The sequence below is a fragment of the Gopherus flavomarginatus genome, chromosome 2 (assembly GCF_025201925.1).
Source record: "Gopherus flavomarginatus isolate rGopFla2 chromosome 2, rGopFla2.mat.asm, whole genome shotgun sequence".
Lineage (NCBI taxonomy): Eukaryota > Metazoa > Chordata > Testudines > Testudinidae > Gopherus > Gopherus flavomarginatus.
In genome coordinates this window covers 127,870,920-127,889,627 of record NC_066618.1, presented here as the reverse complement: position 1 = coordinate 127,889,627, position 18,708 = coordinate 127,870,920, and the positions used below count along the sequence as shown (strand labels likewise).

The following is an 18,708-nucleotide window of genomic DNA, read 5'->3' as shown; positions in this document are numbered from 1 at the left end:
TGCCGAGCCAAGCTGATCCTGGGAGCGGTGCCATGATGCCAGAGAGTGGTGTTGTAAGAACTTGCCACAGGTCTTGCCATGCCAGTGGAGGCTGAGGTCTAAGCGCTGCCTCCATAAATCTTGAGTCAAAAGTCTTGCTCCTTTTTTCTGGAGCAAAAGCCCTTACAAATCCTGCACCGATCAGCTTGGTGAGCCTCCCCCAGACACTTTAGACAAGCATTGTGGGGATCACCTGTTGGCATGGGCTTGCTGCAGGACTTGCAGGGCTTGAACCCTTGGGACTTGGACATGTAAGCCCTCCCAAGGAAAAGCGGCTGGGACAGAGGGTAAACCCCCCAGCCCAACTGCTAACTACTAATACTAACTAAAAACTAAGTAATATGTATAGAAAACAAAAAACAATGAAGCTAGGGAAATGTGGTAGGACTTGCTAAGCAGGACACCACAGTTCCAATGACCATCACTAGTGATAAGAAGGAATCAAGGAGGCGCCGGGTTGGCAGGGTCATATATTGAGCGCCATGAAGGCGCCACTCCAGGGTGCTTCACAGCCGACCCAACGGGTGCTGCTAGGGGAAAAACTTTCAGACTATGTACATGGCACACCTAACTGGAATTGATATGAGCAATCACCCAAAGAAGAACAATGTATTTTAATAGAATTTACAATTAAAGAAGGATGATGTGTGGGAAAGCATTGCTAGTATATTGCTCCATTGCACTCAATCATTTTCAAGGCAAATCTTCAAGATGACTATTTAACCCCATTACAGAATTGATTAGTTTCATTAGACCCTACTTTTTCCTTTACACAAATGTACCGTCTTGCTCTTCCCTCAAACTTGAATCACTACCATTCAGGCAGATGCAATTTTGATGGCAGCACCTAGTAGCCTAAATTACTGGCACCTTACTGTCTAGTGGCAGGAAACTGTCCAGCACAGCAGGAAATGATCTGTGTACGGTTCTTGCCAGCAGATGCATGGCTGAACAGATATGTGGTCTAAGGACAGTAGTGGTGTGAACCCCATATTTACCAAAGATAACATGTACCATCTTCCCAATATTTGCAGTCATGCAGACCACCTTCCCTCCTATTGAGCCACTTTCCTTCCTTTTCATCTCTGTAGCAAGTTAGAGCCATTGCTTATATGGGTTTCTAATATTAGTAGCATTTATGTATCTGTCTTCCAGTTGTCTTTTTCTTTGGAGGCAGGGATGGGAATAGCCACACTGGTTACTTTTGCTCTTCATTTTGTTTCCGCACTCTCTCCCCCGCCCCACATACTTTTTAGCACACTTTCCGCAACCTCTTCTGCATAAGATAAGTCCCTGCCACTTGATTCTTTATGAGGTATTGTCAGCCACTTGTTCTATTCCTTCTACTCCATGGGGTTCTCAAGCTGGGGGTCAGAACCCCTCAGGGGGTCACAAGGTTATTACATGGGGGGTCGTGAGCTGTCAACCTCTACCCCAAACCTCACTTTCCCTCCAGCATTTATAATGGTGTTAAATATATTAAAAAGTGTTTTTAATTTGTGGCAGGGGGTTGCACTCAGAGGCTTGCTATGTAAAAGGGGTCACCAGTACAAAAGTTTGAGAACCACTGCTCCACTCCATTAGACATCCTGCCCACGGCCTCATTTCTTTTTCCCACCTATGGCTAGCAGCTCCAGTCCACCTCCAGAGAGCACCTCCTTCCTTGTGTGCCTATCGAGCAAAAGCACATAGTAGACCAGCAGTCGGCAACCTTTCAGAAGTGGTGTGCCGAGTCTTCATTTATTCACTCTGATTTAAGGTTTCACGTGCCAGTGATACAGTTTAACATTTTTAGAAGGTCTCTTTCTATAAGTCTATAATATATAACTAAACTATTCTTGTATGTCAAGTAAATCAGGTTTTTAAAATGTTTAAGAAGCTTCATTTAAAATGCAGAGCCCCCGGACTGGTGGCCAGGACCTTGGCAGTGTGAGTGCCACTGAAAACCAGCTCGTGTGCTGCTTTCAGCACCCATGCCTACCCCTGTGGTAGAGGCTACTCCTTTTTGTTTTCAGCTGCTCTAAGACCACTTGGAGAAACAACTAGAAACAAAGAGAATCCAATCCTATATGCCAAGAACCACTGCACTGGCCCATCCTGCTCTGCGCCCGGATAAGTCCCCCCACAACAATCCTCCCAGCGCTACAGGCCAATACCCTACGGCAGCTACCTGTTCACCTGGATCGTGCGCCAGACGGTTACGTTTAGTGGCCAGAAGAGCTTCCATGTACTCTGGAGGCCGAAGGGCCCCTGCAAAGCGCTGCTTGGAGGAGGAGGAGACTCCGGAGACTGAGCCCTCCTCGCTGCCTCCAGGTAACTGAAAGGAAACACTGCCCACAAGCAGAGCCAGGACTGGGCTAGGAGCTGCCGCCGGCAGGGCCTTTTGTGTGCAGATCCGGGCTCCTCCTGTGTCTTAATCCTAACTCAGGTGTGCGGCTCCCGCACCCCCCCGCAGCTCCCCGCTCGCCCCCCGGTGCCGGGGGGCTCAGCCCCGCTGACTCACCCGGCTCCCCGGAACTGCACTCCGCCAGCTGCTGGTTCGAGTCCTCCAGTGGCCGGCTGGGCTGCGGCTCTTGCCCCTCCACCGGCACTACCGTGAAAGTGGTGGGCATTGTCTTCCGACCTGGCAGCACCGGGACTCCGCGCTCAGAGCTCGGGAGCTACGGGGCGGTGGCGGCGGCGGCGCCTGGTGTTCCCTCTCCCGGCAGGGAGCGCGGTGAGAGCCCCCGAGCTGCCGCCTCCCTCACGTGAGAGTCATTTCCTCACTGGGTGGGGGTGGCTGGCGCTCTCCATACGCTGGCTTTAATTTTTCCCTGGGCTTTGCAAACTGTTCCGCCGGCTGCCATGTCTAGTAACTTCAGCGTCTGCACAGAGGGAGTCGGAGGAGCCCAGGGCCCGGCCGGGCACCCACCCGCACCTCCCTACTAAGTAGACACAGCCCCCGAGATCCAGTTCGCAAGGGTCACCCCTACCGCCCCGCTCATAATGATTTTCTCCCCTACACTCACCAGCTGGGCTGGGAGAACTCCTAAAAGCCTCGGCGAGCCAGAGTACGGAAGAGACCATGTTTTCCCCTCAGTGGCTCTCAGGGTAGACTAGGATAGGTTCTAAAATGAGAGCAGAATTGTTTGAAAAGAGACATTGGGGGGGGCAAGTTCCCCAAAAGACCCAGGTGCCTACCTGCCTCTTTAGGCACCTGAGTGTCAGATTTTAGGTACCTCTAGTATTAACAAAACTCTAGCTCAGCTGCCACTGAATGCTTTAGGCACACACACACAAAATCAGTGTGCCTACATTTCAGCTGTAAAAGTTCCCTGTGTTTCTATCTCTGAACGTGCATGCTGCTGCCTCATTCCAGGTGTTTAGCTACCTAACCCCAGTAGTGTAGGATACACAAACTGGGTGGAAATAGACATCCGTCTGCCTCAGGCCTTGTCTATGCAACACAGTTTTGTCCACAAAAGTCAACTTTCATTGACAAAACAGTGAGGTGTACACACTGCAATGCTCCTCCCACCAATTTCACTCTCCTGCTATGCGATCAAAATAAAACCACCTCAACAAGAGGTGTAGAGCCTTTTGCAGCAAAACTGGATCAACACAGTATCAATGGACTCGTTGGTTTTGTGGATACAGAATAACACTGCTACCCCTTATACTTGAGTGTCAGTGGAGACACTACACTTGCTTATGTTGCTGTAAATGGCCACCAGAAGATAGCGGTCAGCAGACTTAACCCCAAGGACAAAGTGGTGGATGAGGAAGTAGAGTTGGAGGATGTGGTGGAACAGGTGACAGGGTCATCGGGTAGTGTGGTGAGCCAGGATCTCTTCCTGAACTCTCCAGATCTCTTCTCTGGAGGGTTCAAGCCAGTCCCAGCACTCTGGCATGAATGATGCCAGAGAGGGGAGCTCTGGTAAGTACTCATTACGATTTGATACTGCTCAATTACATGAAGTAGAGCTATCTTTTGTTTCATTATATGTTAGAAGTGAGTCAAGGATAGAAATGTACATAACTAGCAGTGGTTGCATCTGCTTCCCATTCCTCTATGCAGTGGGGGCCCTGTGGAAAAGTTTGTTAATGCACACTGAGATTTTATGGAAATTCTCCAGAAAGATCTCTAGGAAACTTTTCTGGAGGTACTCACCAATCCTCTGCTGAAGGTTCCTTGGCAGAGCAGCTTTATTTCTTCCCCCATTGCAGGAAACTTTGCGATGCCAATGGGCAATCACTTGTGCAGGAACCAAAGCAGCACACAGGCGAGCAGCAGAGGGACTCAGTCTGAAACCGAACACATGTGGGAGATCATAGAATCATAGAAGATTAGGGTTGGAAGCAGGGCCGGCTCTAGGTTTTTTGCCGCTCCAAGCAAAAAGAAATTTGGCTGCCCCCACCCCAGCCCTGGGCTCTCCCCCCCACCCGCACCCCCATGCCACCCCAGCTCTGGGCTCTTCCCCTGGACCCACACCCCCCCTGCTGCCCAAGCCTGGGCTCTCCTCCCCGAACTGCACTTCCCCTACCGCCCCAGCCCTAGGCTCTCCCCCCTGACCTGCACCCCCCCTACCGCCCCAGCCCTGGGCTCTCCCCCCCAACCCGCATCCCTCTGCCGCCCTAGCCCTGGGCTCTCCCCCCACACACACACACCCTATGCTGCCCCAGCTCTGGGCTCCCCCGTACCCCCACCACCCACACACCCACTGCCACCCCAGCCCTGGGCTTTCCCCACCCCCCACCTGCACCCTCCTTCCTCCCCAGGCCTGGGTCACTGGTAACTTGCTCCCAGAGTGGGTCATGCAGCAGGAATTTTGGATGTGCACAGAACACAGACAGGATTGGTTCCCATATCGTTACAGAACTGCAGTAAAGTGGAACAATTTTCAGCTTGTGTGATTGGAGAATATCTGGATGCATATTGTAAGACTGTCTTCCATAAATGAGGAAAAGTTGAGGTGCCTTTATTATTCTTTTGTTCCACTCTTTGTTTCTATGGGGAATTTGCCAATGCGATATCATTGTCTTCCTTTTAAACAAATAAAACAAACAAACAAACAAAAAGCCAATGGCTGTTGAAAATAGCAATTCCAGTCCTAAAAACCCCTGGGAAGCATTTCTTGCTCAATTTTATCCTACTTTTTCTACAGCAAATTACAGTGGATCAGTATATTTGATTTGGGAGAAATGAAGTAACAGCTGCCCAAACTGAGCTTGAGCACTCCTGAATTTTGAGGTTTTCAAACCTGGAAGGCAGGGGCTAGATTCTCTTTCTGAATATTAGCTAAATCTGGAAAGGAAAAGTCAATTTCTGCTTCCATGGCTCAGAAGTGGAAATCCTCCTAAGTGCCTGGTATTGTATCTAAAGCTGCCCAGGTCCAGAGCCTCCCCTCCCTTACTTTTCATTTTAAATTCTAGTGGGATCCACATACCTCCCTTGCTAGGCTTCAGATGGGTGGACTAAATAGACTCTAATTCCTTCTTTGGGGGCTGCAAGGTGAGGTCACACCAGTCTCCCTAAGCCAGTCTGGGGAAGTTTTCTGAAGGGGATATCTGGGCCAAAGCCTTCTACTCCTTGGGCACACATGTTCCCCATCCACAGTGTCATCCCACTCTAGCAGAGAGCTTAAGCTGCAGCATGAGGTTTCAGCTACTATACTCCCTCCCCCTCCCTTTCCTGTTGATAGCGCCCAAGGGAATGCTTGGAAATGTAGTTCTTTCCCTGCTCCAGGGCTGGCTCTATAGGCAGAGAGCTAACCAAGGAACTACAGCTCCCAGGGCCCCCTGTTGGTTTTCAGCTCCCAGGCTGGATCCCTGCCAGCTGCCACCCCTGCAAATGGGCTGCCTCAAGCAGCTGCTTGCTTTGCTGGTGCCTGGAGCCGCCCCTGGTTGGAAGGGACCTTATAAGGTCATCTAGTCCAACCCTCTGCTCAAAGCAGGGCTAACCCCAACTAAATCATCCCAGCCAGGGCTTTGTCAAGCCAGGCCTTAAAAACCTCTAAGGATGAAGATTCCACCACCTCCCTAGGTAACCCATTCCAGTGCTTCACCGCCCTCCTAGTGAAATAGTTTTTCCTAATATCCAACCTAGACCTCCACCACTGCAACTTGAGACCATTGCTCCTTGTTCTGTCATCGGCCACCACTGAGAACAGCCTAGCTTCATCATCTTTGGAACCCCCTTCAGGTAGTTGAAGGCTGCTATCAGATCCCCCCTCACACTTCTCTTCTATAGACTAAATAAGCCCAGGTCCCTCAGTTTCTCCTCACAAGTCATGTGCTCAGCACCCTAATCATTCTCATTGCCCTCCACTGGACTCGCTCCAATTTGTCCACATCTTTTCTGTAGTGAGGGGCCCAAAACTGGATGTAATACTCCAGATGTGGCCTCACCAGTGCCAAATAGAGGGTAATAATTATTTTCCTCGATCTGCTGGCAATGCTCCTACTAACGTATTGCATCCTCATTTACCCTCAGGAGTGACATAGCAGCTTCAATCACCTCGGCCTGTGGAAAATGGTGGCAAAATATACAATAGTGTGCCTAGACATTTGCAGTTATCCCCTTAAAAAAAAAAAACCTAGACCCTTTGCCCCATCTTGGACCTTTCCCCCCAACCCTCCGGCTGAACTCACCATATTTAGGGAGCTTGCTGAGCTGTGGGCTTGCCAAGGGAGAGTGAGAAAGAGGTGTTGTATCATTGGAAGGACCTCAGTCCATTGGTTAGAATGCTCCCATTAGTATAAGTTCGTAGTCCAGAGGCTTGGGAAAGAGGCTGCAGTAAGATAGAGGCAAAAATGGAGAGGTTTTCAGGGCCTTTTATATCCTCTGCCATGTGGAAGGAAACCTATTGTTCTTACTGTGGAAAATTACAGCAACAAGATGGGATTTGGAGTCACATGGGCAAGTAATATGTCCATGCATTTCGTCAGTCATTGCAGGAAGCCATTACCCGCAGTCCAGACAACACATTAACATGACAGTCCACTCAGTGTAGATGAGTATCTCCCATGATTCATTTTCAGCCAAGTGTTTCTTGATGAGCCACTTAATTTGAATAGTCCCTCCAAGATGTGCTGGCTAGCTACCTTGTGGGTGGTACCCCAGGAACAAACATTTGAAATCCAAGTATAGAGCCAATACTTATAACTTCAAATACAAAAATGATACATGCATATAGATAGCATAATCATAACCAGCAAATCATAACCTTTTCATAGACACCTCACTTGACAACTTCTGTACAAGATTTGTTGCAAATATATAACAGTGATCTCTATGGTTATATTTTAATCAGATAATGTCACACCCCCAGTGCAAAATTGATACAGGAAGGTGTGTCCCAGACACTGTTGAATGCATCTAGGAATCTTCCCATTCTTGGTTTTGTATTACTACAGCTTCTAACCCAATATTAGAAGTGTTAGTGTATAACATAAATGGTTTATCAAAATTATATCTTACAATATTATTGAATTTCTTTATAAATCCAATTAACATCAAGTCAATGTAGATGTTAATGTTCTGCACAGTGTAGGAATCTTGCCATTTAGCCATGAAAGCAATATGGTAATATGCCTCAGTTTCCCTTTTCATACAGCACATTAAGTATGTAATGTCTTTTCTGTTGTGAAGACTGTTCATAGGCATTAATTGTGAAATATCAGTATCACAAGGCCTTTTAACATTAATTGTGTTCTTATGTATCACTCTTAACATGTTCAAGGTTTTTTTCTAAAGATTAGGCATATTGTACATTTTTGCCAGGGTTGACATAAAAATCAAATACATCAGAAGGCTAAACCTTAACAGTAACACTAAATTTGTTATAAATCAGGGATTATAAGTATCTTGGTCATACCATGCCTGTCATCTTACTAAATCCCTTGGCTGGCAAGGTGTGTCCTCAGTGCTACCAGCTATGGGGCAAATCTTTCCCCTTGTTAGCCAGGTAGATTGTGTCAACCCAGACACTAGCTTTCAAATTCTCATCTGCTACCAGTTTCAAGGCTGGACACTCATTCTTTCCATCAGCAGGATTGAGTCCTTCTTCTCCTCCCCCGAACCCACTTTTTTTCTAGAAGGTTGAAAACTGAATCTGCCTGCTGGCTTGGTGTGTTTACCAACTGCAGCCCCTCTGGGCTATGAACATCTACACATCTGCATGCTTGTTTGTGGATCCACGACCATCACCAGCTTAGAAACTGGATTCTGTTTTAAAGAGATACCAACAAATCCAAAGTGTCTAAGGGTGAAAGTTTGCCTGCTCTCCCCTGCATCCTTGTGGGTTAAGTCATAAGGCTGTTCTGCTCTGAAAAACCAGTACTCCAATCTTTCCTCAGACCCTGAGGCACAGACTGCTTTCTTAAAGAATCAGCATGGAGACATTCATGTTCCAACAAATTGTCTCCCCAACAAGCTAGTCAGACATAGCCACTTGGTTATCATAGGGCTGTTCAAATTCCCTGACAATTTTCATGACATCTTAAACCTTCTCAAAGCTGTCCCCACTGGATCTTCCTAAAGCTGGCTTGGTGTATTTACACACCTCAGAAAGACTCTGGCAGTTAGGAACTGAAACTCCCTTGATCAAAACACTTTCACCACAATCCTCATTTACAGCAAACTGCTTGCAAAAACCACCCTGAAGATTTTTGTCTTCAGAACGTTTCTAAGGGCATGTCTGTCATAACATTTCTTCCCAGATCTGGACCTTAGCGTCCAAAATATGGGTGTTAGCATGAAAACCTCCAAGCTTAGTTACCAGCTTGGACCTGGTATCACTGCCACCAGCTAAGAATTCTACAGTGCCTAGCTCACTATGGTCTCCCCAAAACCTTCCCTGGGGGACCCCCAGACTCAGATGCCTTGAGTCTTACAACAAAGGGAAATAACCCTCTCCCCTTGTTTCCCTGTTACTTCTTCCCAGGCTCCCCTCCCTGGACGACCCTAGGAGATTCCCTGTTTCCAGTCCTGGAAACACAAGTACCGAGAGATCTAATCTCTCCCCCTCACCCAGAGGGTATGCAAAGTCAGGCTTAGTAAATCTAACACAAAGAGATTTTCCCCCTGACTTCTTCCTCCCACCAATTCCCTGGTGGGAGGAAGAAGTCCTTTAGTGGGGACTCAATTCCCTGGAGTCCCCACTAAAGAAAAATTCCAACAGGTCTTAAAAAGAAAGCTTTATATAAAAAGAATGAAAAAAAGGACATAAAAGGATCTCTGTAATAAGATGACAATATACAGGGTCAATTGCTTAAGAAAAAAAGTGAATAAACAGCCTTATTCCAAAAGAATACAATTTAACACATTCCAGCAACTACACACATGTAAATACAAAAGAAAACAATATAAACCTATTGTCTTACTATCCTTGTACTTACAACTTGGAAACAGAAGATTAGAAAGGCAGGAGATAGAAAAATCACTCTCAGAGCCTAGAGGGTCAGACCCAAGACAAAGAACGAAAAACTCACACCCAAAACTTCCCTCCACCCAGATTTGAAAAAGTCTTGTTTCCTGATTGGTCCTCTGGTCAGGTGTTTGGTTCCCTGTGTTAACCCTTTACAGGTAAAAGAACATTAACCCTTAGCTATCTGTTTATGACAATGTCGACACTGTCAGAGTTACAGTGCTGGGAGTTACAGCACCATTCAGAGAGCACTGAAGGGAAAACGCTGTTGTGTGTTCACACGGTCAGCTGCCTGCACAACAGCATATTCACACTTGTGGCACTTGAAGTGGTATTCGAAGCATTGCACTCTGGGGAACTATCCCACAGAACATGTCTTCCTCTTCTGCCACTAAGAGTTGTGGGAGGATGGAGGGGGTCACGGGGCATCCTGGGTCCTGTCCCAATGCCCCATGATGCATTGCTTCGCATCCCAGCAATCCCTGTGCTTCTGTCCACATTTGGCACCATCTCTCAGTGGTTTGTGTACTGCGCACTTTGCCTCTTCGGTCTGCAGGAATGGATCCCAAACTGTTGACCAGTATACTGCTCACTCTGACCAACACGTTATGAGTGGCAGTAGAGTTATTCCTTAAACTACAAAGGCAAGAGGAGTGTGACATTGATCTCACCATGCGTACGAACTATGACATGAGATTGCTTATGGCATTCACAGAGGTGCTGACCACAGTGGAACGCCGCTTTTGGGCTCATTCCATTGAGTGGTGGGATCACATTGTGATGCACATCTGGGATGACGAGCAGTGGCTGCAGAACTTTTGCATGAGGAAAACCACATTCATGGGACTGTGTGATGAGCTCGCCCCAGTCCTGTGGCGCAAGGACACAAGAATGAGAGCTGCCCTCCCATTGGAGAAGCATGTGGCAATTGCACTGTGGAAGCTGGCTCCTCCAGACTGCTACTGATTGGTCACTAACCAATTCAAAGTGGGAAAGTTGACTGTTGGACTCATGTTGACAGAAGTGTGCAGAGCCATTAATTGCATCGTGTTCCAAAAGACCGTGACTCTGGGCAACATGCGGGACATTGTGGATGGCTTTGCACAAGTGGGCTTCCCTAACTGTGATGGGGCAATAGATGGCACATATTCCAATTCTGGCACCAGGCCACCGAGTACATTAATTGCAAGGGGTATTTCTCAATGGTTCTCCAGGTGCTTGTGGATCACCGTGGTTGTTTCACAGATATTAACGCAGGCTGGTCCAGAAAGGTGCTTAATGCATGCATCTTTCAGAACACTGGCCTGTTCAGAAAACTGCAAACAGAGACTTTCTTCCTGGACCAGGAGATCACCATACGGGAAGTCAAAATGCCCATTGTGATCTGGGAGACCCCACCTACCCCTGAATGCCATGGCTTATGAAGCCATTCACGGGACAACTTGACAGCAGCAAGGAGCGATTCAACAACAGACTGAGCAAGTGCAGAATGACTGTTGAGTGTGCTTTTGGCGTTTAAAGGCCCACTGGCACTGCCTCTGTGGGAAGTTGGATCTGGCCAATGACAATATTTCTTTGCTTATAGCCAGGTGCTGTACGCTCCATAATATTTGAGAAGGGAAGGATGAAAGTTTCACTCAGGGCTAGACCGCAGAGGTTTATCTGCTGAAGGCTGAGTTTGAACAGCCAGAGACCAGGGCAATTAGAGGGGCACAGCGCGGGGACATAAGGATCAGGGATGAGGCAGCAATTTGAAGCTGAAAGTCGCTAATATTTGTTGCTGTGCTCGGGACTGCAGTGTTTGTAATGCTCGAAGGTGATTGTGATTGGTGCAGATGATGCAATATAAAGGTTTAACGTAATTGTCTGTTGCTTTGCAGGGCTCTGTTTTCGTTCAATTAATAGAAAAAAGATTGCTTTCAAACCAACAGAATTATTTTATTAAAAAACAACAACCTCAGGAGAGAGTCAAACAAAAACAAAAAACACCAGCAGTGAGGAAGATGGGGTAAAGGAAGGTCCCAGAAGGAGGTGGGGTCTTGGGATAGCTAAAGATTTGTGTATATCCAGGGATCATATCCAACCTTCTTTGGAGTACAATGCAGTGGGTACTGTACTTCAGCAGGGCCAAACTGCAGAGGGATGGGTGTTGAGTGCAGTGGATAGTGGGAGTCCGGAGTGCTGGACTGTGATGGGGGAGGAGTGGAATGTCACAGGTATAGACTGGAGGCAGAAGGTTGATAAGAGTGTGTTGGCAGTGTCTGGCGGGGGTGGAGCAGGGGAAAGAGTTTTGTGCAGCAGTTGCAGAGGAGGGCGGACGCGGAGCTTCTCAGTTTGCAGTGCTAGTATCGCCTGGAGTGTGTCCACTTGGCACGCCATAACATTTAAGAGCAGCTCTGTGGCTTCCTTCTGGCGTGCCGCATTCTCTTTTCAGTTCCTCTTCTCGCTGTCTTGCCACTCCTTCAATTCCTGTTTCTCAGCCACAAGGTGCATCACACAGAAAGTCCTCCTTAGTTCTTCTTGTCCGCTTTCTAATTCTGCATAGCCGTTCAGTTGCCAATAGAAAAGAGGGAAGCTGGGCTCCCAAGGTCACTTCTGTGAAGTTTAAATGCAACACTTTACAGAAGCAGTATTGTTTGCAATACACAGAACACTGATTCAGTGCTTTAAAACACAGCCAGTACTCACACACCTGTCACTAACTGGCTGACCCCAGGCAAGCACACATGAGCCACAAAACCCCCAAAATGGTGAGTAGCCACAGCAGCAGGGTAAATCACTCTTCCTGGACCCTGCTGTACACTGGGCACGTGGCTCTTGGGGAGAGCCAGCACTGTAGCGGGGGTATGATAATCATTCCTGTCCCCATACTTTCCACAGGAGGTGATCATTATGGAAGATTTCTCGCTGCTGAGAGTGAGCAGTCTGGAGCTGCCAGCTTCCACTCAGCAATCACCATGTGCTTTTCCACCAAGAAGGCAGCTCTCATTTTGGTGTCCTTGTGCTGCAGGGCAGGGACGAGCTCCACACACAGTTCCAGGAATATGGCTTTGTGCATCCAAAAGTTCTGCCATCACTGTTCATCATCTCATACCTGCATAATGATGCGATCCCACCACTCATTGCTTGTTTCCTGAACCCAATAACAACAGTCCACAGCTGCTCCATCTATACCAAAAGTAATCTGGAATTGTTTCTTTCCATGGCACATAGCAGGGCAGGCACCACAGATTCCTGTTCAGATTTGCATCTCATGAAACAGCATTAGCAGCCGCGTTGTGTTCATAACACTTATCACAAGACAAGAGAGCAGTGCAGGATCCATGCTTTCGGGCAGAGATGGCAGGCACACAGTTTACAGGGGCTGTTGAAAAATGGCACAGAATGTAATCGGAAGGCCATGAAATGATGGTATGGAAAAAATTGCATCATGGGACGATGAGGTCCATTCCCTATTCCCCCAATTCCTAGTGGCAAAAGGTGGCAAGTTGCACAGTGCACTGCTCTCTCTTGATGCTAGAGCACTATCTCTCTACCGACACGAGGAGTGTTGTGTGAATGTGCGCAAGCAATGTAATTATAGCAGTTTATGATCATCGGTGTAACTTACGTTGACTTAATTCTGTAGTATAGACATAGCCTAACTCTCATGAGGAAGTTGATCTAGTAGGCATAGTCAGAGTATGCCTAACTCTTCACAAAATAAGTAGGATCAAATGAAAGAGCAGGCCCTCCCTCATAACAGTGGTTTTGTAGTCATCCAGGATATGGGAGATCCCTGGGTGAAGTCACCCCTCTGCCCGATTAACAGAAGAGATTTGAACAGGTATCAACCACCTCTCAGTTGAGTGCCCTAACCAACAGACTATGGAATATTCTGATGTGGGTCTTCTGTTGAAGCTGTTTCCCTATGGATTAAATAATTAAAGAGACATTGGTCACAGGGAGAGCAAGCATAAACATGAGAATGTATCTACAATCTAGTCGTTAGAGAATTCACCCAAGACGTGGGAGACCCAGGATTCTGCTCCTTGCTTCAACAGCTCTTTGGATAAATTACTGAATTGGAACAGTTTCAACTGAAGAGATTGAGGAAGCCCCACCTCAGACTGTGCCATATCCCAGAAGTTAGAGCACTCACTTGAGAGATGACAGAGCCTTTTTCAAATGCCTTCTCATCAGTAGGTGGGAGGACTTGAAACAGAGGTCTTCCATGCCTTAGGTAAATATCCTTAGGTAAATGTCATTCTCCTCCTCCCTACACCACATGTGTCTTGGAAGAAACACCTTAGGGGATGCCTAACTCCAGGAGGTTTACATCTTAGAATCCCAAACAGAGAAAGGCATTTTCCTCAGCCCAGATTTAGGCGCTGTACTCTATCAGAGAGGCAGAGCTTAGGACACACCCTCTCTGTGGCATCTCCCATTGGCTAGTTTAGGCACTGAGCTGCCTAGCGTGGTGACATTTGTGAATCCAATTTTTAGGTGCCTGTCTCTGTACATCGATTATATAGAAATCCCAGTGATACTTAATCCTACATAATTAATAGTCAGGCATTGTGATGCTCAGCATAACAACACTTAAGTCCATTTGTGAATCAAGTTTTGTGAATCCAATTATACTCTAAGGCCCTGATTTTGCAACTCTTTATAGTCCCCCCCTTTGGGAAAATGAAATGAATCATAGATTCAGACTTATAGATTTTAAGATGGGAAGGAACCATTGTGATCATCTAGTTTGATCTGTGTAACAGAATCTCACAAAATAATTTTGGCATCTAGCTCATGATTTCTGTTCAAGCTATAGCAGGGGTCCCCAACGCGGTGCCCGCGGGGGCATCATAATGCGCCTGCGTCCTGGCCCCCGGGAGAGCACCCACAGAAATGCCGCAGCAGCATTTTGGTGGGGACGCCTCTCGATGACGACGCTTGTCGCCGACAAGTAATGTCATCGAGAGGCGTCGCTACCGAATTTCAGCAGGGACGCCTCTCGATGACACCACTTGCCGTCGACAAGTGACATCATCAAGAAGCATTGCTCCTGAATTTCGGCGGGGATGTCTCTCGATGATGTCGCTTGTCGACGGCAAGCGACATCATCGAGAGGCATCGCCGCCGAAATGCCGCCGAAATTCGATGGCATTTCGGCAGGTGCTCCACCGCCGCAGTGGTCCTTGGGCTGGCACCCGCCAACCGAGAAGGTTGGGGACCACTGAGCTATAGCATATTTTTCAGAAAGAAAACCTCAAAGATTCCAAGGGAGGGGAAATCTACCACATCCGTAGGTAAGTTGTTCCAGTGGTTAATTGCGCTCACTTTTAAAAATTTTTATTTTTGCATCAGCAGCCACCTTATAACTTTTAGTCCAGTGGCTAGAGCACATGCCTGGGATGTGAGAGAGCCAGGTTCAAGTACCCTCTTTGCTAGCAAGGGAGAATAGGGGTAAATGTTCTAGCCCCTGACACATGGAATACAGTGATATGGAGCACCTTCAGTCTCTCTTGTTGAAACTGTTCCACTCTGTATAAATAATTATAGAGTTACTGAAGCAGTGGGACCAAACCCTGGCCTAACCATGCTACAGACAGTGTCTCTCCTCCCCTCCCGTCTCAAATTGTTAATTGTTTATCCAAACTGGAATAGCTTCACATGAGAGATTGTGCTAGCTTATCCCCCTTTGTTTCACAGATATTATACAGGACACAGCAGGCAGCTATAACCATTGGAATATTTTTTTCACTGACGTCCAATCTCATGCGTAGATAGCACCAGCGATTCTTCAAATGACCAAAGGCACAGTCCTGCTGCACATGCACCATGTCCTGAATATCCTCAATGGTTGCAAGTGCTGCAGACCAGAAACACTTTGGACAATTCCATGGCTAGGTGGTCTATGCAGTCAAGACTTAGCAATGGGTCAGGGCAAATCTACCCCATGCAAGCCTCCACACCTGTAAACAGTTCCATCCCCTGCAGCGACATCAAGTGCACATTAAACATGAAAGGAGGGGAAAGAAGACTGGGGGACACACCTACTGTTGTGTTGGAAGTTTATTGTTTGGAACTGGTTTTACAGTTTCAGTTTACACTGTTCATGCACTTTGTTTTGTTAAAGGTTTTGGTGTTGATTTATTGCTGGTGTTTTGGAGTGCTAATGTCAGCTGGCTTGCCTGACAATGATTTAATACTGTGCTTTTCTAATACAGGTTCAAAAATAAAGGATTTTATTTTATTAAGAAATGTTATTACTATCACTGTATTGCATCATATAATGTGTATTTCAAATAATAAAGATAAACTCATGATAAAGGACAACTCAGAAATTGTATACAAACACTTTTTCTACATCAAGCCATACTGTAACTCTACAGTTCTGACCCCTCACCCCCATTTCATAACCAGTCATGTCATTCATAACTAAAGTGCATGGCAGTCCTGTCCCTGCCCCACCTCCTCGCACTCGCACACATTTCATTGTGTGATGTGACTACTTCATTTACCATAAAGACTGTACAAGCACATTCATAAATGCACTACTCTCCCTCTTCTATTGGCCCATGCAGGTACATAATGTAGGAACATAGAGCATCCCTGATTTGTGTTTCCCAGATGCACCCTGTCCCAGGTCTGATAGGTGCACTTTCTGGTTGTGTGTACTGATTCAGCAATCCGTTACTGTCATAGCTCCATTTAGAGGCAAATGAGTCACCTTTGGCTTCACAAATATAATGAAGAGCACAGCAAGCGACAATAATGCAGACAGCAGCAATGAAACAGGCATCCAAACGTACCAGTGGGGTTTCAGTCTTCCAAATGCACATTTAACCACCATTCTGCACCTGCTGAAAGTGCCGTGGAAGACCCAGAACGAGAGAAGGACCCCCTGCCGCCGAAGTGCCGTCGAAGACCTGAACTGCCGCCGGGTATTGGAATCAGGCCCTGCAGTTCCTAGAGCTGGCCCTGCAGGGATCCATAGTATAACAGTGGGGACAGTATCTCCATTAATGACAATGTCATTTGGTGGGAATAGTGTCCCAGCCTATCCGTGAATGTAGACTCCCAATTGTAGGAAAAGCCTGGCATCATGAACTTTTCTAGTGCAGCCCATGCTGGCGTCAATAAATCAGGCTTTGTGATCAGCCACAATGGCCTGCATATTAATGATGAAGTAAACTTCGTGGTTTACATACTCATGTGCTCCTGGAGGAAGGCAGACTATGGCCACAAGTCTCATCAATGGCCCCAGAACAGTTTCGAAACCTCTTTCTCTCAAAATTAGTAATTACTTCAGAGATATTATTTATGCCCACCACTTTTGAGTAAATCACATGCCTGATTGCCTCCAAAACTCTGCAACCATTTTACCCAGAGTTAATTTTCCAACACTGAACTGGTTAGCAACAGACCTGTCACAGTCTGGGATAGCCAACTTCCAGTCAGTTATAGCAACCTTCTTCTGGACTAAAACAATGAGGAGTCCTTAGTCCCTAAGGTGTCACAAGGACGCCTTGTTGTTTTTGCTGATACAGACTAACACTGCTAGCACTCTGAAACCTATTACTTCTGTACTGCAACTTCTGCCTTCGTGTGTGTGGTGATGCTGGAGGGTTGGGACAAGCTGTTTACAAAGCACCAGGAATGTAACTTTCTTCATGCAAAGGTTCTGGACCCACTGCTGTCCATCCCAGGTCTGCATGACTATGTGAACCCACCAGTCTGTGCTTGTGGCCCTTTGCCAGAAGTGCCAGTCAATAGAGGGGCGATCAGCAGCTCCATTGAGAGTCATGAACAGCATCAGCCAGTTCCATTCTTCCATGTGTGTATCGTCTCCTCCTCCTCCTCCTCCATCAGACACTTTCTATAGGTCACAAACCACCACCGGAATGTCCACCAGCTTTACCCATTTGCTGGAACAGGAGAGAAAGCACAAGCAAAATAAGCTGTTCAAATGGTGACTCCTCCATGTTGCTGGTGCCAGTTGCGAGGAGGATGCAGCCCCAACAGATGGCTCAGGAAGATCTGTTGGGAACTTGGTGGTCTATGATGACTGTCCGCTCCACCTGCTGCAGGAAGTTAAGTTTTCCCACACTGCACCACTAACAAGGAGCTAGAGCAGCCATATCTGGGTTGGGCACTAGAAAGCCTAGGATACTGTGATTTGACTTGGGTCTGCATACTGTAGCGTGGTTGCTGGAACCCTGGGTTTGGGGCCTGGATCCAGAAATTCTAAACTTGGGGTCAAAATGCAGTGTGGATGCTCAAGCCTGGGGCTTGCAAACCCAGGGTCTGCAGACTCAAGTCCCACTATCCTAGGCTTACATCGCACTGTAGATATACCCTCAGGGTGTGTCTGCACTGTAATAAAAAAAATGGTGGCACTGAGTCTCTGAGCCTGGATCTAGCTGATTTGGGCTTGCGGGGCTGGGGCTGGGGCTGCAGAGCTAAAAATAGCAATCTCGATATCTGGGCTCTGAGACCACCCCCTTGTGTGGTCTCAGCCCAGATGCCAGCCCAAGCCCTAATGTCTACATTGCAATTTTATAACTCTGCTGCCTGAGCCCCGTAAGTCAATCTTTTATTGGGTCTCTTATTGCAGACTGTAAACAACTCCAGAGAAGTACCAATTCCTATGGAGAATTTCATATACTAGTTCAAACTGAATTTTCCAAAGACTAGGAAACAAAGAAAGGCATTTTGTTGTAAAAGGATGAGTTTGAACGAACACAGGCTTCCTTTCAATTCAGCATCTGGACAGGACCTTTGGTTCTAAGGGGATCCAAACCCTTGCTAAAGGGTTGAAAGGGATATTGGCATACTGGATTTCCCATGTGGAAGATGAACACTTCCTTTCTTAAACCCAATATGTTCAGTAAGCACGTCTTCTTCATCATCATCATGTTCCTATTATGACTCTGGCATTTAGGGCAGTGATGAAGCTCCTCCACTTAGTAAGCATGTAGCAACTTTTATTTTGTATGTGTGTTCTCTAAGATGCTTTTATTCTTGGGATAAACATACTGTACTGAGAAAAAGATGCGTGATAATTTGTAACTGCTGAAAATAGATTGGTCATAGCCCTTGGAGAGAAAGCAATACATGACAGCTGGTTTTAGGCATTGGCTTGTTGAGTATATCACAGTGTTTGCCAAAGGGCTGTTCAGCCTTGAAATCACCAGTTAGAAGAGAGTAGGACATAGGTCCTTGCCTAGAGAGAGGTGATGGCTGGAGACCTGAGACATGACTGCAGCCTCCTGAAGTGGAG

General features: G+C 47.0%; 1 protein-coding gene across 2 annotated transcripts in view; it reads right to left on the bottom strand.

The window, feature by feature from the left end:
• SLC12A7 (solute carrier family 12 member 7) overlaps positions 1-2,718 on the bottom strand; it is a 283,899-nt gene extending 281,181 nt beyond the window's left edge. For both annotated transcript variants that reach the window (XM_050938142.1, XM_050938143.1), the window contains exon 1: positions 2,543-2,718. In XM_050938142.1, coding sequence (XP_050794099.1) covers positions 2,543-2,651 — 109 coding nt within the window. In that variant the 5' untranslated portion in view covers positions 2,652-2,718. The remainder of the gene's footprint in view (positions 1-2,542) is intronic.
• Positions 2,719-18,708: the final 15,990 nt, after the last annotated feature.